Source organism: Podarcis filfolensis, assembly GCF_964270895.1.
Source record: "Podarcis filfolensis genome assembly, chromosome: 15".
Taxonomy (NCBI): Eukaryota; Metazoa; Chordata; class Lepidosauria; order Squamata; family Lacertidae; genus Podarcis; species Podarcis filfolensis.
The window spans coordinates 36,280,755-36,300,783 of NC_139618.1; the positions used below are offsets into that span (position 1 = coordinate 36,280,755).

Below are 20,029 nucleotides of genomic sequence, written 5' to 3' on the forward strand. Positions count from 1 at the left end.
GCCACCTCGTGAGAAGAGAAGACTCCCTGGATAAGACCCTGATGTTGGGAAAGATGGAGGGCACAAGGAGAAGGGGACGACAGAGGACGAGATGGTTGGACAGTGTTCTTGAAGCTACTGCAGAAGGCAGTGGAAGACAGGAGTGCCTGGTGTGCTCTGGTCCATGGGGTCACAAAGAGTCGGACACGACTAAATGACTAAACAACAACAACAACAACTGTTGGCTCTGCCCAACCAGTCCTTTGACGGATCCTTGCAACGTGTGTGAGAGAGAGAGAGAGAGAAAGAGAGAGAGTGGGAGGGCCCTACAACTGCTTTGCTCCAGAGGAGGAACTGAAGCATACCTCTGCAGGCTGTAATCCTATCCATGTTAACGATCACTTAGAACAGTGAAAGAGATAACTGTTATAAAGCACAACGGAAATGCTTCACTGTTTCCATGGCTCAATTTCCAGTTATTATGGCATTTTGAGCAACGGCAGGAAAGTGAGCAGTAAGCCCATAAAGACTTAAATCTCCTCTGGCTACGCGCTCGCAGCATTTTTGCCTTGGCACCTTCACTAGAGTATAATTAACAGGAACGGATATTTATGATAAATCATCTTAATAGGACTTGCTATTTCTTCCAGAAGAACTGACAACATGGGAAGCAACACCCACAAACAAAGGTTTAATTAGAGCGCACAAAAACTGCCTCGCAATACACAACCAGTCCAGTGCATCAGCCCTCTCTTTTCACTGAAAAAGGCTCACAGTATTCAGAGCTGTTAGCAAACACATACCATAGTTCTGTCTCTCTCCTGCTTAATCTTTAAATAAAGATTGGTGCCCTGCGCCATATTGAAACACACCTTCTTCTTCTTCTTTTGCATCTTGTATAAAGAAAGACAATGTATGAATTCTATTCCGTTTGGATGAGCTGAACAAATTACTGCCAATGAAGCTTGGAGCACTGGAGGGCAAATCAAGCACTAAGTTTAAAATGGCTTTAGCTCTAACTTTATTGTTAGAAATGTTCTGCTCAGTGCTACATTTAATGTAAGAAGATGCTTATGACCTAAGCCTTCCATTGTTTGTTTAATGATTATCACCATCCAGGCTTTCCCTGATGGATGATCCAGCTATGTTTATGTATTAAGCTGATTAACTGATTTGTTATGCGTTTTGTATTTGTTTTGATGAATGTAAGTTTATTGTTGTTTTTATGCTGTTCACCACCATGTTGGCCTTATGGACATTATTGTTTTTTGGCAAACAATTTAATAAAATAAATGAGCAGTGGTGAATGTGCATTCCCCTGGCACTCTGCCATTGTCATCCTTTCCTCCTTCTGGCCGTCTGTCTGTAGTGGAGAGCCTGTTTCACTTGTGAGGTTGCCCATGGGTTTTAGAACTTTGAATTGCCAGGATTCTAGAATCCACATGTTTCAGAGGGTGTTCTCCCTACCTTCCCATTCATGTGATGTGAATACCCGAGAGGGCTCTTTTTGCATATATGGACTAAGCTGAAAGTTTTGCCCAGCCAAATTAGTACAGCTTTGAGGGGAACACCAAAACCCTCCTGAACGTTTGAGAGTGTATGACTTTTCAGTGGGGTGAGTTTACTAAGACTTGATGGTTACAAGATGATTAAAGCTTGGCGTTTCACCTGCTTCCCGTTCTTCCTCTAAAGTGCCAAGATTATTTGGGGTGGCGAGGGTTGAATGTGTCTCAGGCAGTACAAGATCACATAACATCATTGTGAGGTGTACATGAAAAGAAAGCTTTATACAGTGGTACCTCGGGTTAAGAACTTAATTCGTTCCGGAGATCAGTTCTAAACCTGAAACTGTTCTTAACCTGAGGTACCACTTTAGCTAATGGGGCCTCTTGCTGCCGACCAATTTCTGTTCTCATCCTGAAGCAAACTTCTTAACCCGAGGTACTATTTCTGGGTTAGTGGTAACCCGAGGTACCACTGTACTAAGCAGAATTGCTTGCAAAAATGTGTATATTGTGCAAAATTGCATACAAAAAATCTGTATATTTTGATAAACTTGCTCTGAAATGCTGATTAACTATCATGAGAGCTTCTTTTTAAAAATGCAGAATGATGTGGAAATGTGGTCAACTGAACCTTGCTGCTGACCCTTGACCCAGAATATGAATGCCACCTGCCAGGCTTTGTACGCCTGGCAGGAAGAAATTCAACGGGAGTAGCCATCCCCATTGGTGGGATGTGGGTGGCGCTGTGGGTTAAACAACAGAGCCTAGGACTTGCCGATCAGAAGGTTGGCGGTTCGAATCCCCACGACAGGGTGAGCTCCTGTTGCTCGGTCCCTGCTCCTGCCAACCTAGCAGTTCGAAAACACGTCAAAGTGCAAGTAGATAAATAGGTACCACTCTGGCGGGAAGGTAAACGGCGTTTCCGTGCACTGCTCTGGTTTGCCAGAAGCGGCTTAGCCATGCTGGCCACATGACCCAGAAGCTGTACGCCGGCTCCCTCAGCCAAGAAAGCGAGATGAGCGCCGCAACCCCAGAGTTGGTCACAACCGGACCTAATGGTCAGGGGTCCCTTTACCTTTACCTTTACCTTTACCCATCCCTGCCACTTCATTAGAGAGGGACTTTATGCTGGCAACCAGGCAACGACTTTTCCCACCTGCCTTGCCCTACCCTCCAGCCCTAGGAGCCTTTCCTAGACCCTGACTTTGAGAACAGCAGAAACAGCTGGGACGAAAGAAGAGGAGTTCAGGGATATTTTTAAGAAAAAAACGTTATTGGTTGTGTGTCTTTGTGGCATTTGTAGTTTTGTTAAGTTTTGTGCTATTTTATGCATTGTGACTTGCTGTTATTTTCATTGATTACAGTTTAGTAATTCTTTATTGTAATTTTTAAATGTAAACTGTTTAATTATTATTTGCTGATATTTAAGTTTACTGTTTACTATTATATTCTAATGGATTGCTGAATATTGCTTTATTTGATATACAGTAAGTTGTTTATTTTAAAGTTATGTTTTTATTATGGACTTTTTTGTTTTGGATCAGAGTGTTATTAGGTGGGTGATCTTTGCTGTCTATTTTGTTGTTTCTTCAGCTTGTAAATCTCCCTTTGTATATATAGAAGGGCAGTATACAAATTAAAATAAAATGAAAATAATAGTAAGAACAATAAAAGTAATAATAATAATAAAAAGAAGAAGAAGAAGAAGATTGGGAAAATGAGAAGCCAAGATTGACAGAAGGCTAAGTGCCTCAAATATCTGGACAATTTGAATGGGCTTTGCTTACCCTCTCAAACACAAACACCCATCTTTAAGAGCTGGTGATCTTAAGTGCTGTGCAAAAAGGTGTCTTCACAACAAGCAAGCATACCCTCTCCAAGTGTTTACGTGTAATTTTGGGTGAATCTCTTTGAGATTCTACTTCCCCTCCTCCCCTTAAAGAATGCTAAAACTTGACAACACTGATAACAGGCACTGGTCTTGATGAATCACTAGCAAGGCGTCCCTAAGAGCATCTAGGCAATAGTCTCATTTGTTATTTTCTGTCTGTATTGTCCATGCTGTGCCACACTTCCAATGGTTTCTATTCAGAGCATTCAGCATTCTCTACAAGAAATGAAGCCTGAATGCCAAAGCACCAAGGCTACATACAAGCCATTAGTGTTCCAAGTACTTTTTTTCACACTGCCAGTCCTATTGTCCATGAGCCTGATATCACAATGAGCGTTGACAATTGTTGAGTTGCTGCACTGGAAATGTTCACAGCAGGCAAAGGTATCACTCCTCCTTCATGAAACATGGTCTCCTAGCAGTGATTTGCTACCATCTTCCTAGGGTATTGTGGGGAGCACTTTAGCAAACATTGCACACATCATTTCCTCTTTTCTCCTTTTATTCACTTGATAATTCATTCATGAAAATGCACCCTCAATGGCTCTCTAAGATCTGGCAGACCTTTTTGCCAGTGGCACTTGCTTGAGGATGAAGGTTGCATGCATGAATTTTTCCCTGGGGGAAAGTAACCATTAGATGCAACATATCTAATTCGTCCATAATTACTAGTCCTCATGAATATGTGTCACTGACATTTGCAATGGGATTGAAGGATCTATACAATTTAGGAAGCGTCGGTGATTGTCTCAGGCAATATTACTCCTCAGGCAATCTCTACTTGATTGCGAGCCGTCGCAAATGTGTTCCACTGTGACAAAGCAGAAATACAGCCATGTGAAGCCATTCCATCGAAATTTATGGTGCCTTTTCAGAGATTGTAATTTTGTTTTACCATATGGGGGGAGGGAAGTGGCATTTCCCTGAAAGAAAGAAGAATCACATGTACTCAACCTTGAGGGTACTTCAGCTTTCTCAAAAAACACTACTGCCAAAAGTGGAAGAAAGCTGGGAGTATTTCAAAAAGGAGGTACCCAGAAACAAATTAACAGGGGTATACTTTCTTTGGCATTATGCTAAAAGCGCTGCCACTCATGCTGGTCCTGTTAGACCACACATGTCCAACAGGTAGATCGTGAATCTGAGCTAAGAGTTTGAGTTCTCCATCCATTAATAAGGTCAGACACTATGCCCTCCAAGAACTGTAGTATGATATAGAGGAATTGCAATGATTCAGAGCCAAGCATTCTCATGAGTGAATACTCCTGTTTGAATAATAGCAGAATGCTATCCTGCTATTCACTGCCAGTGAAGGCAGCAAATGTCCTGTGTCTGGAGGCACTTGGAGGATGGATGGCAGCTAACAGATTGAGGTTGAATCCAGACAAGACAGAAGTACTGTTTTGGGGGGACAGGGAGCAAGCAGGTGTGGGGGACTCCCTAGTACTGAATGGGGTAACTGTACTCCTGAAGGACTAGGTGCACAGCCTGGGAGTCATTTTGGACTCACAGCTGTCCATGGAGGCACAGGTCCGTTCTGTGTCCAGAGCAGCTGTCTACCAGCTCCATCTGGTACGCTGGCTGAGACCCTACTTGTGTGTAGAGTTTCTTGTCAGAGTGGTACATGCTCTGGTTATCTCCCACTTGGATTACTGCAATGCATTCTACATGGGGTTACCTTGGAAGGTGACCTGGAAACTACAACTAATTCAGAATATGACAGCTAGACTGGTGACTGGGGTGGAATCTAGACACATATAATAAACATTGTGAAAGTGCTTTTTTAAAAAAGCTTTGACAAATATACCGGTATATTGAATTTGCCATAGTTCACCATCGCCATCTAGTGTCACATTTTACAACACACTTAAAACATTTTATTTGCAGCTGTATAGCTGAGTCCCAGGAGTGGCAGCTGGGACCATATGACACCTGTCCTAAAGGATCTTCACTGGCTCCCAGCAAGTTTCAAAACACAATTCAAAGTGCTGGAGCTGACCTTTAGAGCCCTAAATGGCCTCAGCCTAGTATACCTGAAGGAGCATCTCAACCTTCATCATTTAGCCTCTGAGGTCCGCCTCAGAGGGTCTTGTGGTGGCTCCCTCACTGTGAGAAGTGAAGTTATAGGAAACCAGGCAGACGGCCTTCTCGGAAGTGCAATGCCCTCCCATCAGATGTCAAGGAGATAAAGAACTACACATTTTTTAAAAGACATCTGAAGGCAGCCTTTTATTGGGTAGTTTTAAATGTCTGACATTGTATTATGTTTTTATATGTACTGGAAACCTCCCATAGTGGCTGGGGAAACCCAGCCAGATGGGCAGGGGATAAATAATAAAATTATTTATTATTATTCTTATACTAAGGACTGTTGAAAGGCATTTTGCCTACATCCTAATCTTCTTTGATATTGACTGACCACGCCTACTAGTTCTGTTTATGGAACTCCTATTATTTGTGACTCTATTCACATATCACATGTTTGCTGTTTATAAATTTTGAATATATAATGTTGTAAAAAATAAATAAATGTCAACACATTATTAGCCGCATGTTGCCTATGATTATTCACAGTTTTCTGTTTTGCAACGCAGGGGTTTTCCTTTGTTGTATATTTTTGTTCCTCCTGGTATCAGCTCTAACACTAGCCAGAGAGCCACTTCTGTTTGGTCAACTAAATGCCGTCTGGTCTGAAATCTTGGCTGGCCTTAAAAGCCAACCTCCTATTCTCTGCTGAGCTGAGTGGCAGTTCAATCCTCTGAAAGCAACACTTGGGTTTGATTCTTGAGTCCTTTTAGACATTATAAAGCTTTCGTAAGGCAACTTGTAGCTGTCATTTTTTATGTGATAAACAGTCCTTCTGAACACAATCCCATATGAGGAGATCTAAAGGCTGCCATTTCTTGGGAGATCTCTGTTTTCCAGGACAGTGATAAACTTGAAAGTCAGGTCTACAATTCTGCCTTTGGGGCAAGATGCGTCTCACGTGGGTCTGCCACCAACAGAGCAGAAACAGCAGCAACAATATATGTAGATAGAAAAATGCTATGGCTGTTGGATGAAAAACAACCCAGCCCTACTCCAAGTTAAGGGCTTGGGATGGGGCACACTGCTAAGATAATACTCATTATAGAGCAGCCCAGAAATATTACTTGAACATTTTCAGTTTTTCTATTGATTGATTGATTGGCAGGGTGGAGTGAGTATGTGGGTATGTAAAAACGAACAAACATCTGAGGGGAGCAGTGGGAAGGTCATCCATAGATCTGTGTGTGAGGAGGCAGGGGTCCCACTAGGAAGAACAAAGCTCCAAGTTTCTTAGGATTCAGCTGCATTTTCTTGGCTGTCAAACAGCCCATTACAGCCCCCAGGCACTGGCTCCACAATGACACAGCTGCATCTGGTCCAAATGTCATGGTGCTCCTAATGACACAAAATCCCAAGGCACCCCCTCCCCACCCAATGATGAGTTCATCATATAGATGTTAACTAGCACTGGGGGCAGGACAGAACCAACCATGAGACTTGAAGTCATCCAGTGTTTCTTTCTGAAGTGGATCCACCATAACACTGTGGCTCCAACTTCCAACCCACAGAGGTGCTGCAAAGTCAGTTGTATTAAAAGATGCTGGGAGATTAAGATGAACCAATACCTCCTGTCCTTCTCCTGAAGCAAGTCATCATCAACCAGAGTGCCCAAAGCTGTATCAGTGCCAGAACCAGATCTGAAGCTAGATTTGGAAAGAGAATGTGCTTCTCTCAAGTATGCTGAAAATTGCATGGCTACAGCCCACTTGAACCTTGTCCAGGAGGTGGATATTGGCAATTGGGCATTAGTGGTATAACCAGGATGGACCTCTTATGGAGGACATACATCACAGCCTCTTTCAGGGCAGCTGGAATGCCCCCTCCTGAAATGGTATATTTACCCCCTGATCATTCTACAATTGATTGTTTCCATTATGCTACTCATGTGGACGACAGATGCATAATATAGAGAACAGGGGTTAGCAGCCTTTTGGGGCTCATCGACCCTGGGGCACATTTTCAAACCATCACACACACATCACAGTCAAGCACACATCACAACTTCTAATCCCAATTCTTCTAACCCTGGAGAGATGCTGTCAATCAGTGTGGACCTGTGGTTCCCAACCTCCACCATCACCCCCTTTTGAAAATTGCTGATGTTCTTCTTGGTAATACATTTTTTTCTGCCGTTTGTGGTTATTGTGATGTGCTGAGCTAGGTGCTGTATGGTTTTTAATTGTATCTTAATTGCTTTTTTTAAATTCTTACCTTGTGCTTTATTGTATCACAATTTGCATTCCATAGAAATCAAAGTATAATAATATAGAAAACAATATGCGAAATAAAAGAAGCAATAAAAGTACAATTTAAAAATCAATAAGAATATTCAAGGCGGATATGCCATAGACCACTTGAATGAAACTCGTGGTGATCTATGGATCTCAGTTTGGACAATACTGAGCTTGATGGGCCAGTAAATTGGACTCAGTACAAGGCAACTTCCTATGCTCCTCTGATACTTGCAGCCTCAGCCTGCAACCATCTGGGAGTGAGGGAAGGAATGGGTCAGCTCACCAGTTCTTCTGACACCACTGCAGGCTACATGTTATAACCAGCAGAGGACTTGTCTTGTTGCTATGGTCTCTGTGGCTGTGGTTTTGCTCTCAAAATGTTTGCTTTGATATTTCTTAAGCATCCCTGCTGGCTGAGCACAGGGTTCCAGCAAGCTGGCATGAGTGAAACAAGGCAGCATTCTGTGGCAGCCATCTTAAATCCAGGCCAAACAATCAAAGCTCCACAGAAGTAAAAATAAAACAAAACTGGTTGTATGTTCCCGATGCCGCGGCGGCAGCAGAAAAAGGTGTATCTACACAATGTACGAAAGGTACGGGAATCAGAACTGCGTATGTCACTGCTGTCTCAAGTCTTTGAAAAGGAAATAATGTGTGGCATTCTAATTAAAGTTTCCTTTATGTTTGCTTTCCCTCCTCCAACTTTCACCCCTGGTGTTCCAGAAAGCAAATCTCGCCATGACAATTCTTTTGGTTTGGCTTGCTCCCTCTGCTTTTAGCCAACAGAAGTAAAACAGCAGGCAAAATATGTGCTCCTTCTATTTAATTAACCCGTTTTAATTCACTTCTACCAAGCCCTTACAGATGAAACAGCTGGGTTCATCCTTGGTCCCCCCCTCCCCGCCGCCTCTTTCGCTTCACATATCTTAATCTTCCATTGAAAATGATTTTTAAAAAGCAGCAACAGCAGCAGATGGAGATGTAATATGAAAGGTCTCACAAAGGAGCTGAGCTATCAGAGGGAGGCGGGGGACTGAAAAGAGTTTTAGATTAAGTTTTGGAAAATATCTCCAGGCATCAAAAAATCTCTGACAAATCTCTCTCTCCTTTCTCTAGTGTGCGAGTGCATGCACATACACCCCCCCTTAAAAGTAAATGCAAATTATTATTAGTTAGCATTCCGAGTATTGGACCTAAATATATATTCTATGCAGAATAAGGCCATGCACATATTAACTGGTTTAAAACAGAGCTAGGTCATTCATTCTTTTTCTTAATTCCGATCAAAGCTGGTTTGGGGAAAAACATATCAAAATGCAGTTTTTTTATAAGAAATTAAAGGATAGATATGGATTGCGGCTGACTCTGAGCGTAAACCAGTTCCCAAATCAACAGTGGGAGCGAACTGGATGTACACAGCCAGAGTATTTATTTGCTTCAGCTTTCGATTTTTCTTCTTGTTGTTTTAAAAAGGAATCTCGGCAACATTACTGAAGTCTCATATGTCCTAATGCCTGAAGAGGTCAGAGATGTGGAAGAACAGCTGAGGATTGGTCTTAAAACCATGTTTGCATTCTCCTAGACATAGAATCTTCTTCTGATCCCTTGAAACTAACCAGCAGAAACAAGGCTCGGATGTGAAGGTTGCTGGGAAGCATGATACTCCCTGGCCAAAATAGGAATTAATAAGAGCATGTTCAAGATCCTAGTACTGGTCCTCTCCCCATCCCTCTCTCCCTCCCTCCAAGAGAGCTGGTTTCTTGCAACCAAAGGACAGCATACAAGCACTTGGACAATTAGTCGATGTATGTTGTTCCCTCTGCTCAGCTTTTTAAAAAGTACATCATGAATGTGCATGCTGGGGGAAGCTTGCGAACATGAATTACATAGTTGGTGCTTATTTAATTACATCAGAGGAATGTTGCTTACAGCATCCCACTGCATCTTGCAAACAGTGGTAGTGTAGAGAATGGGCATGATAAATCCAGTCCTCACACTGAGCTGTAAGGAGGAAATTTGTAGCAGCTGCTGGGCTACATGGGGAGGGAAAGATCAGCACTCTTTGGAGCACCACAGGCCACTGTCTCTGAACTAAGGCTCAAACATAAAAGGGAGACAGAATGCAATCAGTAGAAGTAACTACATAGGCTTGACAGTGGGGGAGGGGGTGGCGAACAGTGTGAGCAAGCTTACAGCAAATTGTGCAACCGGGTTCTGTCCACTGCAAAGGAAAACATGAATTATTCTGCATTAGATTTTAAAATTCAGCCTGCACAAGGAAAACATAATCAACACAAAGCTTCCTGTTCTGCCTGCCCAAGAGTGCAGGGCACTGGAAGTACTGCTGTTGGGTGCCTCCAAAGTGTGGAAGGGAAGGGCTGAGCCAACCCAGGACCTGCTGGATTTGGAACCAACCCACCTGCCTTCACTGCCAGCAGGGGCGGAGGAAGGGGGATGCAGTGCGTGCGGGTCACCCCAAGTGACACCACTGAGGGGGGTGACAAAATGCTGGGTGCAGTGCGCCCAAGCCACGCATCTCTCCTGGGAGTGATGTGGTGGCTTGAGTGCGCACAGGCTCTGCGCTGCCCAAACGGTCCATCCACTGCTGTAGAGTGGCTGTGTGGGAGGAGGCAGGCAGACTCCAGAGGCCCCACAGTGCGTCCCGTCCCTATGGGTGGCTCGCCCTGCCCTCACCCCACCCCGGGCATGCTGCCCCAGACCCCCGAGTGGCTTTCTACGCCGCTGACTGCCGGGCCTGATCGCTATGCCAGCTCCAGTTTTGCGTAGCCCGAGTCAGGGGTTGTGGGACCTCTGGAACAGTGTGTGTGGGTTGCAGGGAGGAGAGGGGTGATCATGCCACCTGGCAAGCTGATAATGCTACCACTGACAGAACAATCTCCTTAGTACTTTGTTGAATCCCTGCATTTGAATATGCAGTTTTTGTGCTGTGATTTGAAATTGTGGCAAGCCACCCTACAGTAAGTGGTGCATAGGTATTAGAAGGGCAGGATAGGAATAGATAGATAGATAGATAGATAGATAGATAGATAGATAGATAGATGATAGATAGAAGTCCAAAGTAACCTGGTGGAACCTGATTGGGGAAGAATGCCTTATGGGCTAGGCTCACCCATGTGACCAATGGAATATTAATATTACTCAGCTCCATTTGTCCTTAGTGATGCCAGCATGCAGTCTCTTCTGTGGGGTTCAATCACAAGAAGGAAAGGCACAGTGAGAAAGGTAAAATTTGGTATACAGCCAGCCTCTAGAAAAGTCTGAAAAGTCTTTGTCTTCCTCCTCAAACCAGGTCATGACAGCTGCTGGCTCATATGTGACAGCGAAGAAGCCAACACAGAGATGGAACAGGATGCTGGGCTGTGTCAGACAGCAATCAAGAATGCAAGTATTAGGAGGATACTTTGCTTTGCATGTAAGAAGTCCCAGGTTCAATCCCCATCTCCTGCTTGAAACCCTGGAGAGTCACAGTCAGTCAGAGTAAGCAATACTGGATTAGAGGGACTAGTGTTCTGAATGGGTATAAGGCAGCTTCCAATGTGAGATGGCTCGTCCCATTGTTTCATGCATTTATTTGCAAACTGCCTTGGGCGGGCTATTCACACCAAAAGGCAGCGTAAAAAATACCAAAGTAAATACAATAAGTCTGAAAATAGGACAATATGCCGATTTGTGGGCATTTCCAACCTTTAATAATCTTCAAATGGGGGGAGGGAATTTGCAATAGCACTCTGGAATGTTTCTGTACGATTATATGATGCAGGATATTAGTACATCGCCATTATAATAATAGTACTAGCAGCACATGATAATACATAGATTTCAACTGGGAATGTGCAGTTCGCAGCTCATTCTCTTAATAACAATGCCTTATCTCCTGGTTTGGGTCACTGGAGAGCTGTTAGAAACAGCCCAGGCCTCTTCTAGAACACCTGGCGACACGCAGCTCAGCTCCCACTCTGCTCCTGGCTGTGTTAGAGTAGCAGCAACAGCTGAGTCTCTTGACTCACATTTCTTGGCCACCTTGCACTCGGCAGGCCACAGCTAATGAGGGTTAGGTCAACCTGATGGCAGGAGGAGGATCACAAAAGGGGCCGCATGTGGACTCCCATCGTCTGTTGCACAGGGCTGCTCTAAAGCTGAACAACAGCCTTTGCCAACACAACACACTGACATTTCTCCCCAGGCTCAAAAAGAAGCGGGACGAGGAAGCAGCCTAGTGATTTTTCACAGGTAGAAACTGTGAGAAAAACAGGAAAAAATAATAATACTAGAAACCTTTAAGAAGAAGTAAAAAGGAGAATGAAAAGCTATCAAAACCTGTTAGCTTTGGGCGGCCCACTGAGTAAAGGGAGGAAATTTTATTCCAGCTGCTATTAAATTATAGGCTGCAAAACCTATAGCTCAATTATTACACAACACACAACTAGTCCCCCTCTCTAATTTGGATCCCTATGAAAAAAATACAATCAGGGTTTTTAAGGTCAATTCTCCAAACTCCCAAATGTGTCCCCAACAGAGCCCTACGATTACAGACAGGCCCAAGTGTGACTTGTGACTTTGTATACATGGTGAAGACTCAGTTAAGACCCCAACTTGCCTGCTCCACTGGCTGATAATTATCAAACAAAATGATTTTATACTGCCTTTCTCCTGAATATCTTTTAAGTCTAGAACTGGAAAGGGCTAGAAGTATAATAAGAACGAATCTGGGATATAGAATACCAAAATGATCTTAACCAATCCTCTAAAATTTATAAATCCTTACACAAACCTCAAAGATCACACCCAGCAAATTACTTAAGTGCACTGGACAACCCTAAACATCGCTGGGCATTTTCCAGAGCCCATTTTAATGCTCTCCCTTCAGCACTATTAGAGAGCAGATATCACGACATCCCAGTTGAACAGAGATTATGCCCATGCAACTCTGATGAGACTAAATCCATTGGACATGCTCTTTTATACTGCCCATTGGATTGTGATACTCGAAGAGAGCTAATTCAACCACTACTAAGGAAATTACCAGGCCGCTCAGGGGAAAGCTATGTTAAATACCTTCTTCCCAACAATGATCTGAATATCACCAGGCCTGTCATGAAATTCTGTTTTATGGCAAGGAGGACAAGACAGACTATAGTGGCAGTTGTCTGATGAACGAGCACTGATTTTAAACTTTGGATCAAAGATTTTAGTTGAAGGAGTGTTATTTTTAATGTAAATAAGTTTATAGGGAATTTCTAATTACATCCTCCTCTTGATGATGATGAAGCATATGTTGCTGGTGTTAATTTTGTTATCTGGTCTTTGATCACAATAAAGATTGATTGATTGAGTGATTGAGTGATTGATTGATTGATTGATTGATTGATTGCTAGTCCTCAGTTTCACTGTCACATTCCTTTCATAGCAGGGGGGAGAGGGGAAATCTCCATTTTAAGGCACAAAAAAAGTTCTAGTTGAAAGTTAACTAAAGCCATGTTCATGCCATACATTACAAGCACTTAAAATAGTTATGGCTTCCTCCAAATAATTCTGGGATCTGTTAATTAGTTAAAATTGCTGAGAGCTGTTAGGCCCGTACAGAGCTACGATTCCCACAATCCCCTGAGAAGAGGGTTTGGTTGTTAAACCACCCTAGGAATTCTAGGAGTTTCAAAAGTTATGGTTTATTGCAGTAGCTAGGATATATAATTGCTGCTCTTTATATTATTACACTGTATATGAAGTGCATGTATTTTTATATTGTCTTTGTTGTTCTTCACTGCAAGCCTCTACAAGTGCTATTTTGGTAGAAATGCAGGGCATAAATATTAATTCAAATACAATCTTACTTGGGGGCTTGAATTGAAGGCATAATGATGGTGATGGAAAGAGTATTAGCGAGAATAGAAGGAGAAGCAATGGTTGATCTAGCTTTGAAACTCCTTGGCACTCCCCCGTCCTTCTTGCCCCATTACACTAGGAAAGTAACAGCCACCTCCTTTCCCCACCTACTCATTCTTCTGGAAACCTAAGTCCATCCCTGGGGGTGGAGATTAACCATCCCTACCTCCATCAGAAAATGGAGTAAACAAAATATCCCTCTGTATTTCCAGTGTGTAAAGGTAAATCGTGTCCTCCCTAAAAGAGGACATGTGTTGCGGTGAGACCTGGAGACTGACCTCCTGGTCGTGGGTGGGTATACTGGATAGCCACAACACCCAAATGGTAGGTCCCTTGTTGATGGGTTTAATCTGGCCAATGGGGTGCAGTCAAAACGGATCGAGGGACCTATATATACCTATGCATGTGACCCAGAGCTTCCTCTTTTGGCTCATGCATCGGAGCACCCGCCCACCTGTCCTTACTTTTAGGGCATTTTGTGATTGACCTTGCTATGCCGTCATGTGTCACCTGTCGTTGGGACAGGGGCACGGCAGGAATTTTCCCCACTTGTCTTATTGGCTGTTGCCATTTGGGTTTTGCCTGCAAATTGTCACAACTTGTAAGGTTGTGAATAGGCACTGGTTCAGGTGATAGGGATGGGAGAATGGTCTCACTATCCCTATGTTTTGTTTTGTTTTGTTTTTTATTACATTTTTTCTTGATTTACAGAAGTATGTGTAATGTCTCTCGTATTTTTTCCCATGTAACATTTTTACAAATCAGTTTCATTTGTTGAGACATTAGGAAGAAAAGGGGTGGGGGTGGGGAAGATGGGTGGGGGTGGGGTCAGGTGGCGATGTTTCCATTTTGCTTAATGTATGTAGGGTTTGGTGTTAGCGTTGGTCGTGCAGGATCTCTGCTGTTCACTTGTGTTCCTTTGGTGGTGAGAGAGGTTGGGGTTGGCCTAGGGTGTGGTTGTTTGTTTGTGATTGGCTGTGGTGATCTTTGTTTTCGTGTGTGAGTGGGGTGGGTGGGTGTTTTGGATCAGGTTAGCTATAATGATTTGTATGCTGTTGGTGGATTATTGTCATTGTCTTGTTGGGCTGCTCACTATCCCTATTTGAAGGATATTCCGTTAAAGGAATCCAGGGACTCAACTTGGTTTGGTCAACCCCCGAGAGGGGATTGTGCCCGTGCCTGAGTCCAGGGGAGCATCTGGGGAGTGAACAGAGTCTGTTCCCGGGCTTTTCACCTACCTCAGATGTTCACCTTTAGCTGACCTATGCTGGAGCCCTGGGTCAGCGCTATCTGCAAGGGTACAGGGAGCTAGCTGAACCAGAGCCTATGCAACCACTTTTCTGTAATCAATAAAGTTGTGGCCTAAATTCTGCCAAAAACCAAAACTAAAATTTGAAAATATGTTTATTTAGGGGGGATGTCTCTAGGTCTGAACACGCATAATGACCGGCACCAAATATACTGTGGTTAACAGACTATGCAGGGATATTTGTAAATGCATATATTTCCAGTGAAATTGTGTGAGCCTCTCCATATGTATGTGATTAAACCACAGCTCTTTAATATATAATGCTTACAGAAAGGAAAGTGGTGCCCCTTCTGGTGTTGTTAGACTCCAATCAGCTCCAGCCAACATAGCCAAGGAACAGGGAGGATGGAAATTGAGGTTCAATAACATCTGGAAGATACAACCTTAAGTAGCCCTAATTTAGAGCATACTATAGAGACTACTCTATAGAGGAGGAATTGAGCTGATTTTTTTTAAAAAAGTTCAATTTCTAGTTATATATACCCTTCTTCTTTTGAGCAGCAATATATTTGTAAATCAATGGAAATTATGCAGTTACTTCAATTACTCCCCCTTTCTTCTAGAACAGTGACAGGGAACCTCTGGTCCTCCAGTTCTTGATGAACTCCAACTCCTATCAACACCAACTATTGGTTATGTTGACTGGGGCTGATTAGGGTTGGGGTCCAGTTGCCTTTGTGGTGTGGGAAGAGGGTCCCCATTCCTCTTCTATAAGTTGGCGTGTAACAGTTTTGATGAGCATATGTGCATCATTTTTGCTCCTGTCTTACCTCGCTTCATCTTGGTTGATGGCAAGGTAAATCTCCCAAGATGCTTCTTCGGGGATGGCTCCATGTGGAATCAGCAGGCTAACTCCTGTAACAAAGTAAGAACAAAAGATACTAGGGGGTGTATCAAATCTCTGCTGGAAGTGAGTCGTAGCTTAAGAAGAGTGTTAGCCTAATGGAACATACAGGTGAGACAAATCTTTGTCATCACCTGAACAGTGTAGTATAGATCACATTCCAATTTACAGTTATACTGTGATTTTGGTACTACAATCTCTCTTCAAGGTCATTGTTAAAATGAGGTTTCTATTGTGTGAAGTATTTAGAAAATGAAAGAGAGATTGCTTTGGAGAAGGGCTATGGGCTCATAGGTACAGCATATGCATTTCATGCAGAAAGGTCCAAGATAAATCCTTGGCATCTCCAGGTACACCTGTATGGAATCCTGGAGAGCTGCTACCATTCAGTGTGGACTGTTCTGATCTACATAGACCAATGGTCTGACTCTGTACAAGAGTCAGTCAATATTTCACTCCAGTACTTACCTACCCACCAACCTCCAAAATGTCCTTCAATACAACCCCAGCCTCTAGAGAAAGTTTTTCATAATGTTTAGAATCATGTTTGTTATAATGTGGTCCATACATCAGTGAGGGCACAGCTGGGTCCCAAACAATGTCAGCATGTTTTAAATAGTGGCAGCAAGAAGAGAAAATACACAAATGGAGGAAACACCCCAAGGTGTAAGAAACATAAAACCAGGCAGAGCAGCAGCTCTGAAAAGAGGTACATAAGAGGACATAAGACAAATTCTTATGTCTGAATCATCTCCTTCTCTGCCCTCCCCCGCCCCAAGAAGGGTACTTGAAGAACCATTGTGAAAAAGCAGTGACAAAGGGTGAAGTTTTAAGAGCTAGGTGTCATTCATCTGAGAGGTCTTAAAGAATTCAGATGTGAAGTGACTGACCTTTTGTATAAAATATGTAGTATTGCTAAAATGTTAATCATCCTTTGGAATGTAGCCAACAGAGCACATTCCAAAAAGAGTTCCAGTAAATTACAATCCTGTCAACTTTACATCCATCCTGCACAGATCAATGGACATTCTTCTTCATATCCATCAAATTTTACATGCAAATAGTTCACCAACATATATTCTGATTGTTCTCTTGAAACCTTTAAATTCATTCAGTGCCAACGTTTCATCATTATATTTTCATTGTTATGATGACTACAGCTACAGCCTTGGCTTCCTGAATCAAGGAACTCATTGGTAGCTGATGGCATTTCTCAACAAAATAAACTCAGCACCTGCCTGAAATGTAAATATTCCACTGTGAGCTGTTATGTACCTAGAATGCTGTGGAATGAGATTTTTGCAAACATTTGATGGCGGCAGCAGAGGTGGAGGTAGGTTTAACTGTATGTTAAGACTCTCTTCCAAATTGTATATTATAGCTCAGAGACAGGAGGAAATGTACAGCCCTTCACGTGCCACTCCTCCAGAGGCCATGTGACAGTAGGGTGAAATGGTTGAAGCAAGAGTCTACTTTCCAGCTATGGAAAAGGCATACACCTGCACCCATCTCTCCACCCTTCATCTAGGCAAGCAAGAGGCATTATTGCAGTTCAAGGAAACATTCCAGCTAGACAAAAGCACTTAAGGAGGACATGGGGCAGGACAGCTATGGAGACAGCCTGGGAATAGGGGGAGTGGCCTAGGAAGGGGGCGTGACCTGGGAAGAGTGCTGAGGGCCAGACAGAGATTTCGGAAGGGCTGGATTCAGCGCCTAGGCCTGACATTTCTTGGGGTTGAAGTTTTGATATTTAGAAATGGTTGATAACACGGCACTCTACCACTGTTATAAATCTTTTTTAAATATAAAATAATGTTTTCTTTTCTTTTCTTTCTACCAAACCTCATGGGAAGTATATCTGTGTGCTGCCATCTTTAGCACATAGCACTCAAAGGAACTGAGAGATGTATGCCTGGATTGTTACAACTTGTAGAAGTCAGTTGGCCCATCACCTGTTTGGCTTGGGCCCACCATCTGTTGTTGATAGGATGCCACACTTTGGCCAGTGTAATCGGCAGAGAACGCACAGTTCCAGCAGAATCTTCCAGCTAAAAATCAGAGTTTTCCTGTTTTCCAGTCGTCAGCCTTTTCCAGAATTCCCAGTTAATAAATCTCCTTTCCCACTCAGTTCAGCTTAGAGTATAAAGCGTTTAATGTCTCATGGCACAAGACAAGCATAAACACACTGGCTAGATAAACTTTAAGGGATGCTGGTACATCATGAACTGATCTACTATAATACAGCTCTTCTGGTCTTAGAAGTAAATCTTGTAAAGGTTCACGTATAAAGAGAAATCCACTAGCACTTTATCATGCTAGCTCACCATGCTATGCTGAGCCATACAGCATGTAACCTTCAACTGTGATGATACCTTGCACTCAGTGTTGGAGCTTCATGTTCCGGCACCGGGGGGGGGGGGTGGAGAGCAGGTGGGGGCAAGACTGGCACGCGTCCTGGGGGCGTGATGCACTGCCCGCAGGGGTGTGGCATGCGTCCTGGGGGCAGAGCAGACGGGGGGGCAGCTGCAATGGCACCCCACCGGGACCATGCTGATGGGGACGGTGCACTCCCCCCGCACTCCTCTTCCTCTGCCACTGCTTGCACTGAGTGTGAATGCTTCATATTTCTGCCAATGCTGCTGAATGCAGCCTCAGACAATTCCTCAGACAAAGGGAGAATGGATGAGTCATGCTCCAGGCATTTAGTCCTGGTCTGTTTCTAAGTTGCCCAGTGCAGCTGGCGTGTCAATTCTAAGCAGAATCCAGATATGGGGATAGGCAGTTCAAGACATGGCCTTAGTGCAATTTCACCCACTTTTCCAAATTACGCCAACATGGATACATTGATGAAATGCAATAAAACAAAACCAAATCTTCCCCATAGCCAAAGAAGGACAGAACCCTAACTGGAAAGGGGCACCTTCTGCTGTCAATAGTGTATAAAACAAGGGTATAATACTGCATATCTGAAACACACTTAAATTCATGCTAAACTGCTGGTATTAATAAGTGCAGGCATGTGATAAGATGTTGTAAAGGATTTATATGTAAAACCTTAAATATGTAAACAAAAAAACAATTTTTAAAAGAAGTGGGTTAATGTGGGGGTAGCAGACACGTTGCCCTTGAGATGGTTGTGACTCCAACTCCTTTCAGCTCCAACCAGTATGACAAAAGATCAGGGCTGATGGGAGCTGCAGTTCATAACTCCTGGAGGGCGTCACGTTGGCCACTCCTGGGCTAATGTAATTCGGTTTCACGTGGCATTAGAAAACTTTAGTTTTATAAACTTTCCTGGCCTCATCCTCTGAGCATAGTTCATCTCAACTATTTGATCAAGTACACCAAGGAAATTTATTGGGATCGATCAATTATGCTAAACGGAAAAATCATTGTGGGAGACTTCTACATTTTGAAGTGGACCTAAATAGTGGTATAATTATAATCTGGCAAGTTTTGCAGCTCAGGAATAAATTCTGTCCACGCTCCATTTAAGACTTCTGGCTGTACATGACTGAAACCTAGTAAATATTGATATAGGACCAAATTATATATGAGACTAATCATCATCGTATCTGTGAGCAATGTTCCATTTTAATATCATTTTATTTTTATTTTTTAAAAGCACTGAATGTTCTGCATACCAAAGTAAACACTAATGCTAGATGGGAGCCTTTGTTCATGCAAAGAGCAGCAGAGGTTGGTGGGGAAGGAGTACAGTCGTGTCCTCCTGGTGCTTGGAAGCCCTGCACTTCATTGGAGCAAGGCAGTGGTGTTGAAGTCTGGGGAGTCCTGAAGGGTTGACCATACCTGAAAAGCTCCTCCCTGCCTGTTACAGCTCTCTCTCCCAATGACCAATGAGGGCAGTGTCCCTGTTGAAAGGATGCCCTGTATCCCATCACCCTTATGAGCCCCTGTAGGCAAAGAGTAGGCAGCAGCATATCCAAATGGAATGCCAGAGCCAGAGGTTTAGTGGGTGGCGCTGTGGGTTAAACCACAGAGCCTAGGGCTTGCCGATCAGAAGGTTGGCGGTTCGAATCCCCGCGACGGGGTGAGCTCGCATTGCTCGGTCCCTGCTCCTGCCAATCTAGCAGTTTGAAAGCACGAAGTGCAAGTAGATAAATAGGTCCTGCTCCGGCGGGAAGGTATACGGCGTTTCCGTGTGCTGCTCTGGTTTGCCAGAAGCGGCTTAGTCATGCTGGCCACATGACCCGGAAGCTGTGGGACCTGGTTCCCTTGGCCAGTAAAGCGAGATGAGTGCTGCATCCCCAGAGT

The 20,029-nt window shown here is 43.5% G+C and overlaps 1 protein-coding gene across 2 annotated transcripts in view; it reads right to left on the minus strand.

The window, feature by feature from the left end:
• The window catches only part of UNC5D (unc-5 netrin receptor D), a 410,127-nt gene that overhangs the window by 60,408 nt on the left and 329,690 nt on the right, over positions 1-20,029 (minus strand). For both annotated transcript variants that reach the window (XM_083588433.1, XM_083588434.1), the window contains one exon: positions 15,681-15,765. In XM_083588433.1, coding sequence (XP_083444559.1) covers positions 15,681-15,765 — 85 coding nt within the window. The remainder of the gene's footprint in view (positions 1-15,680; positions 15,766-20,029) is intronic.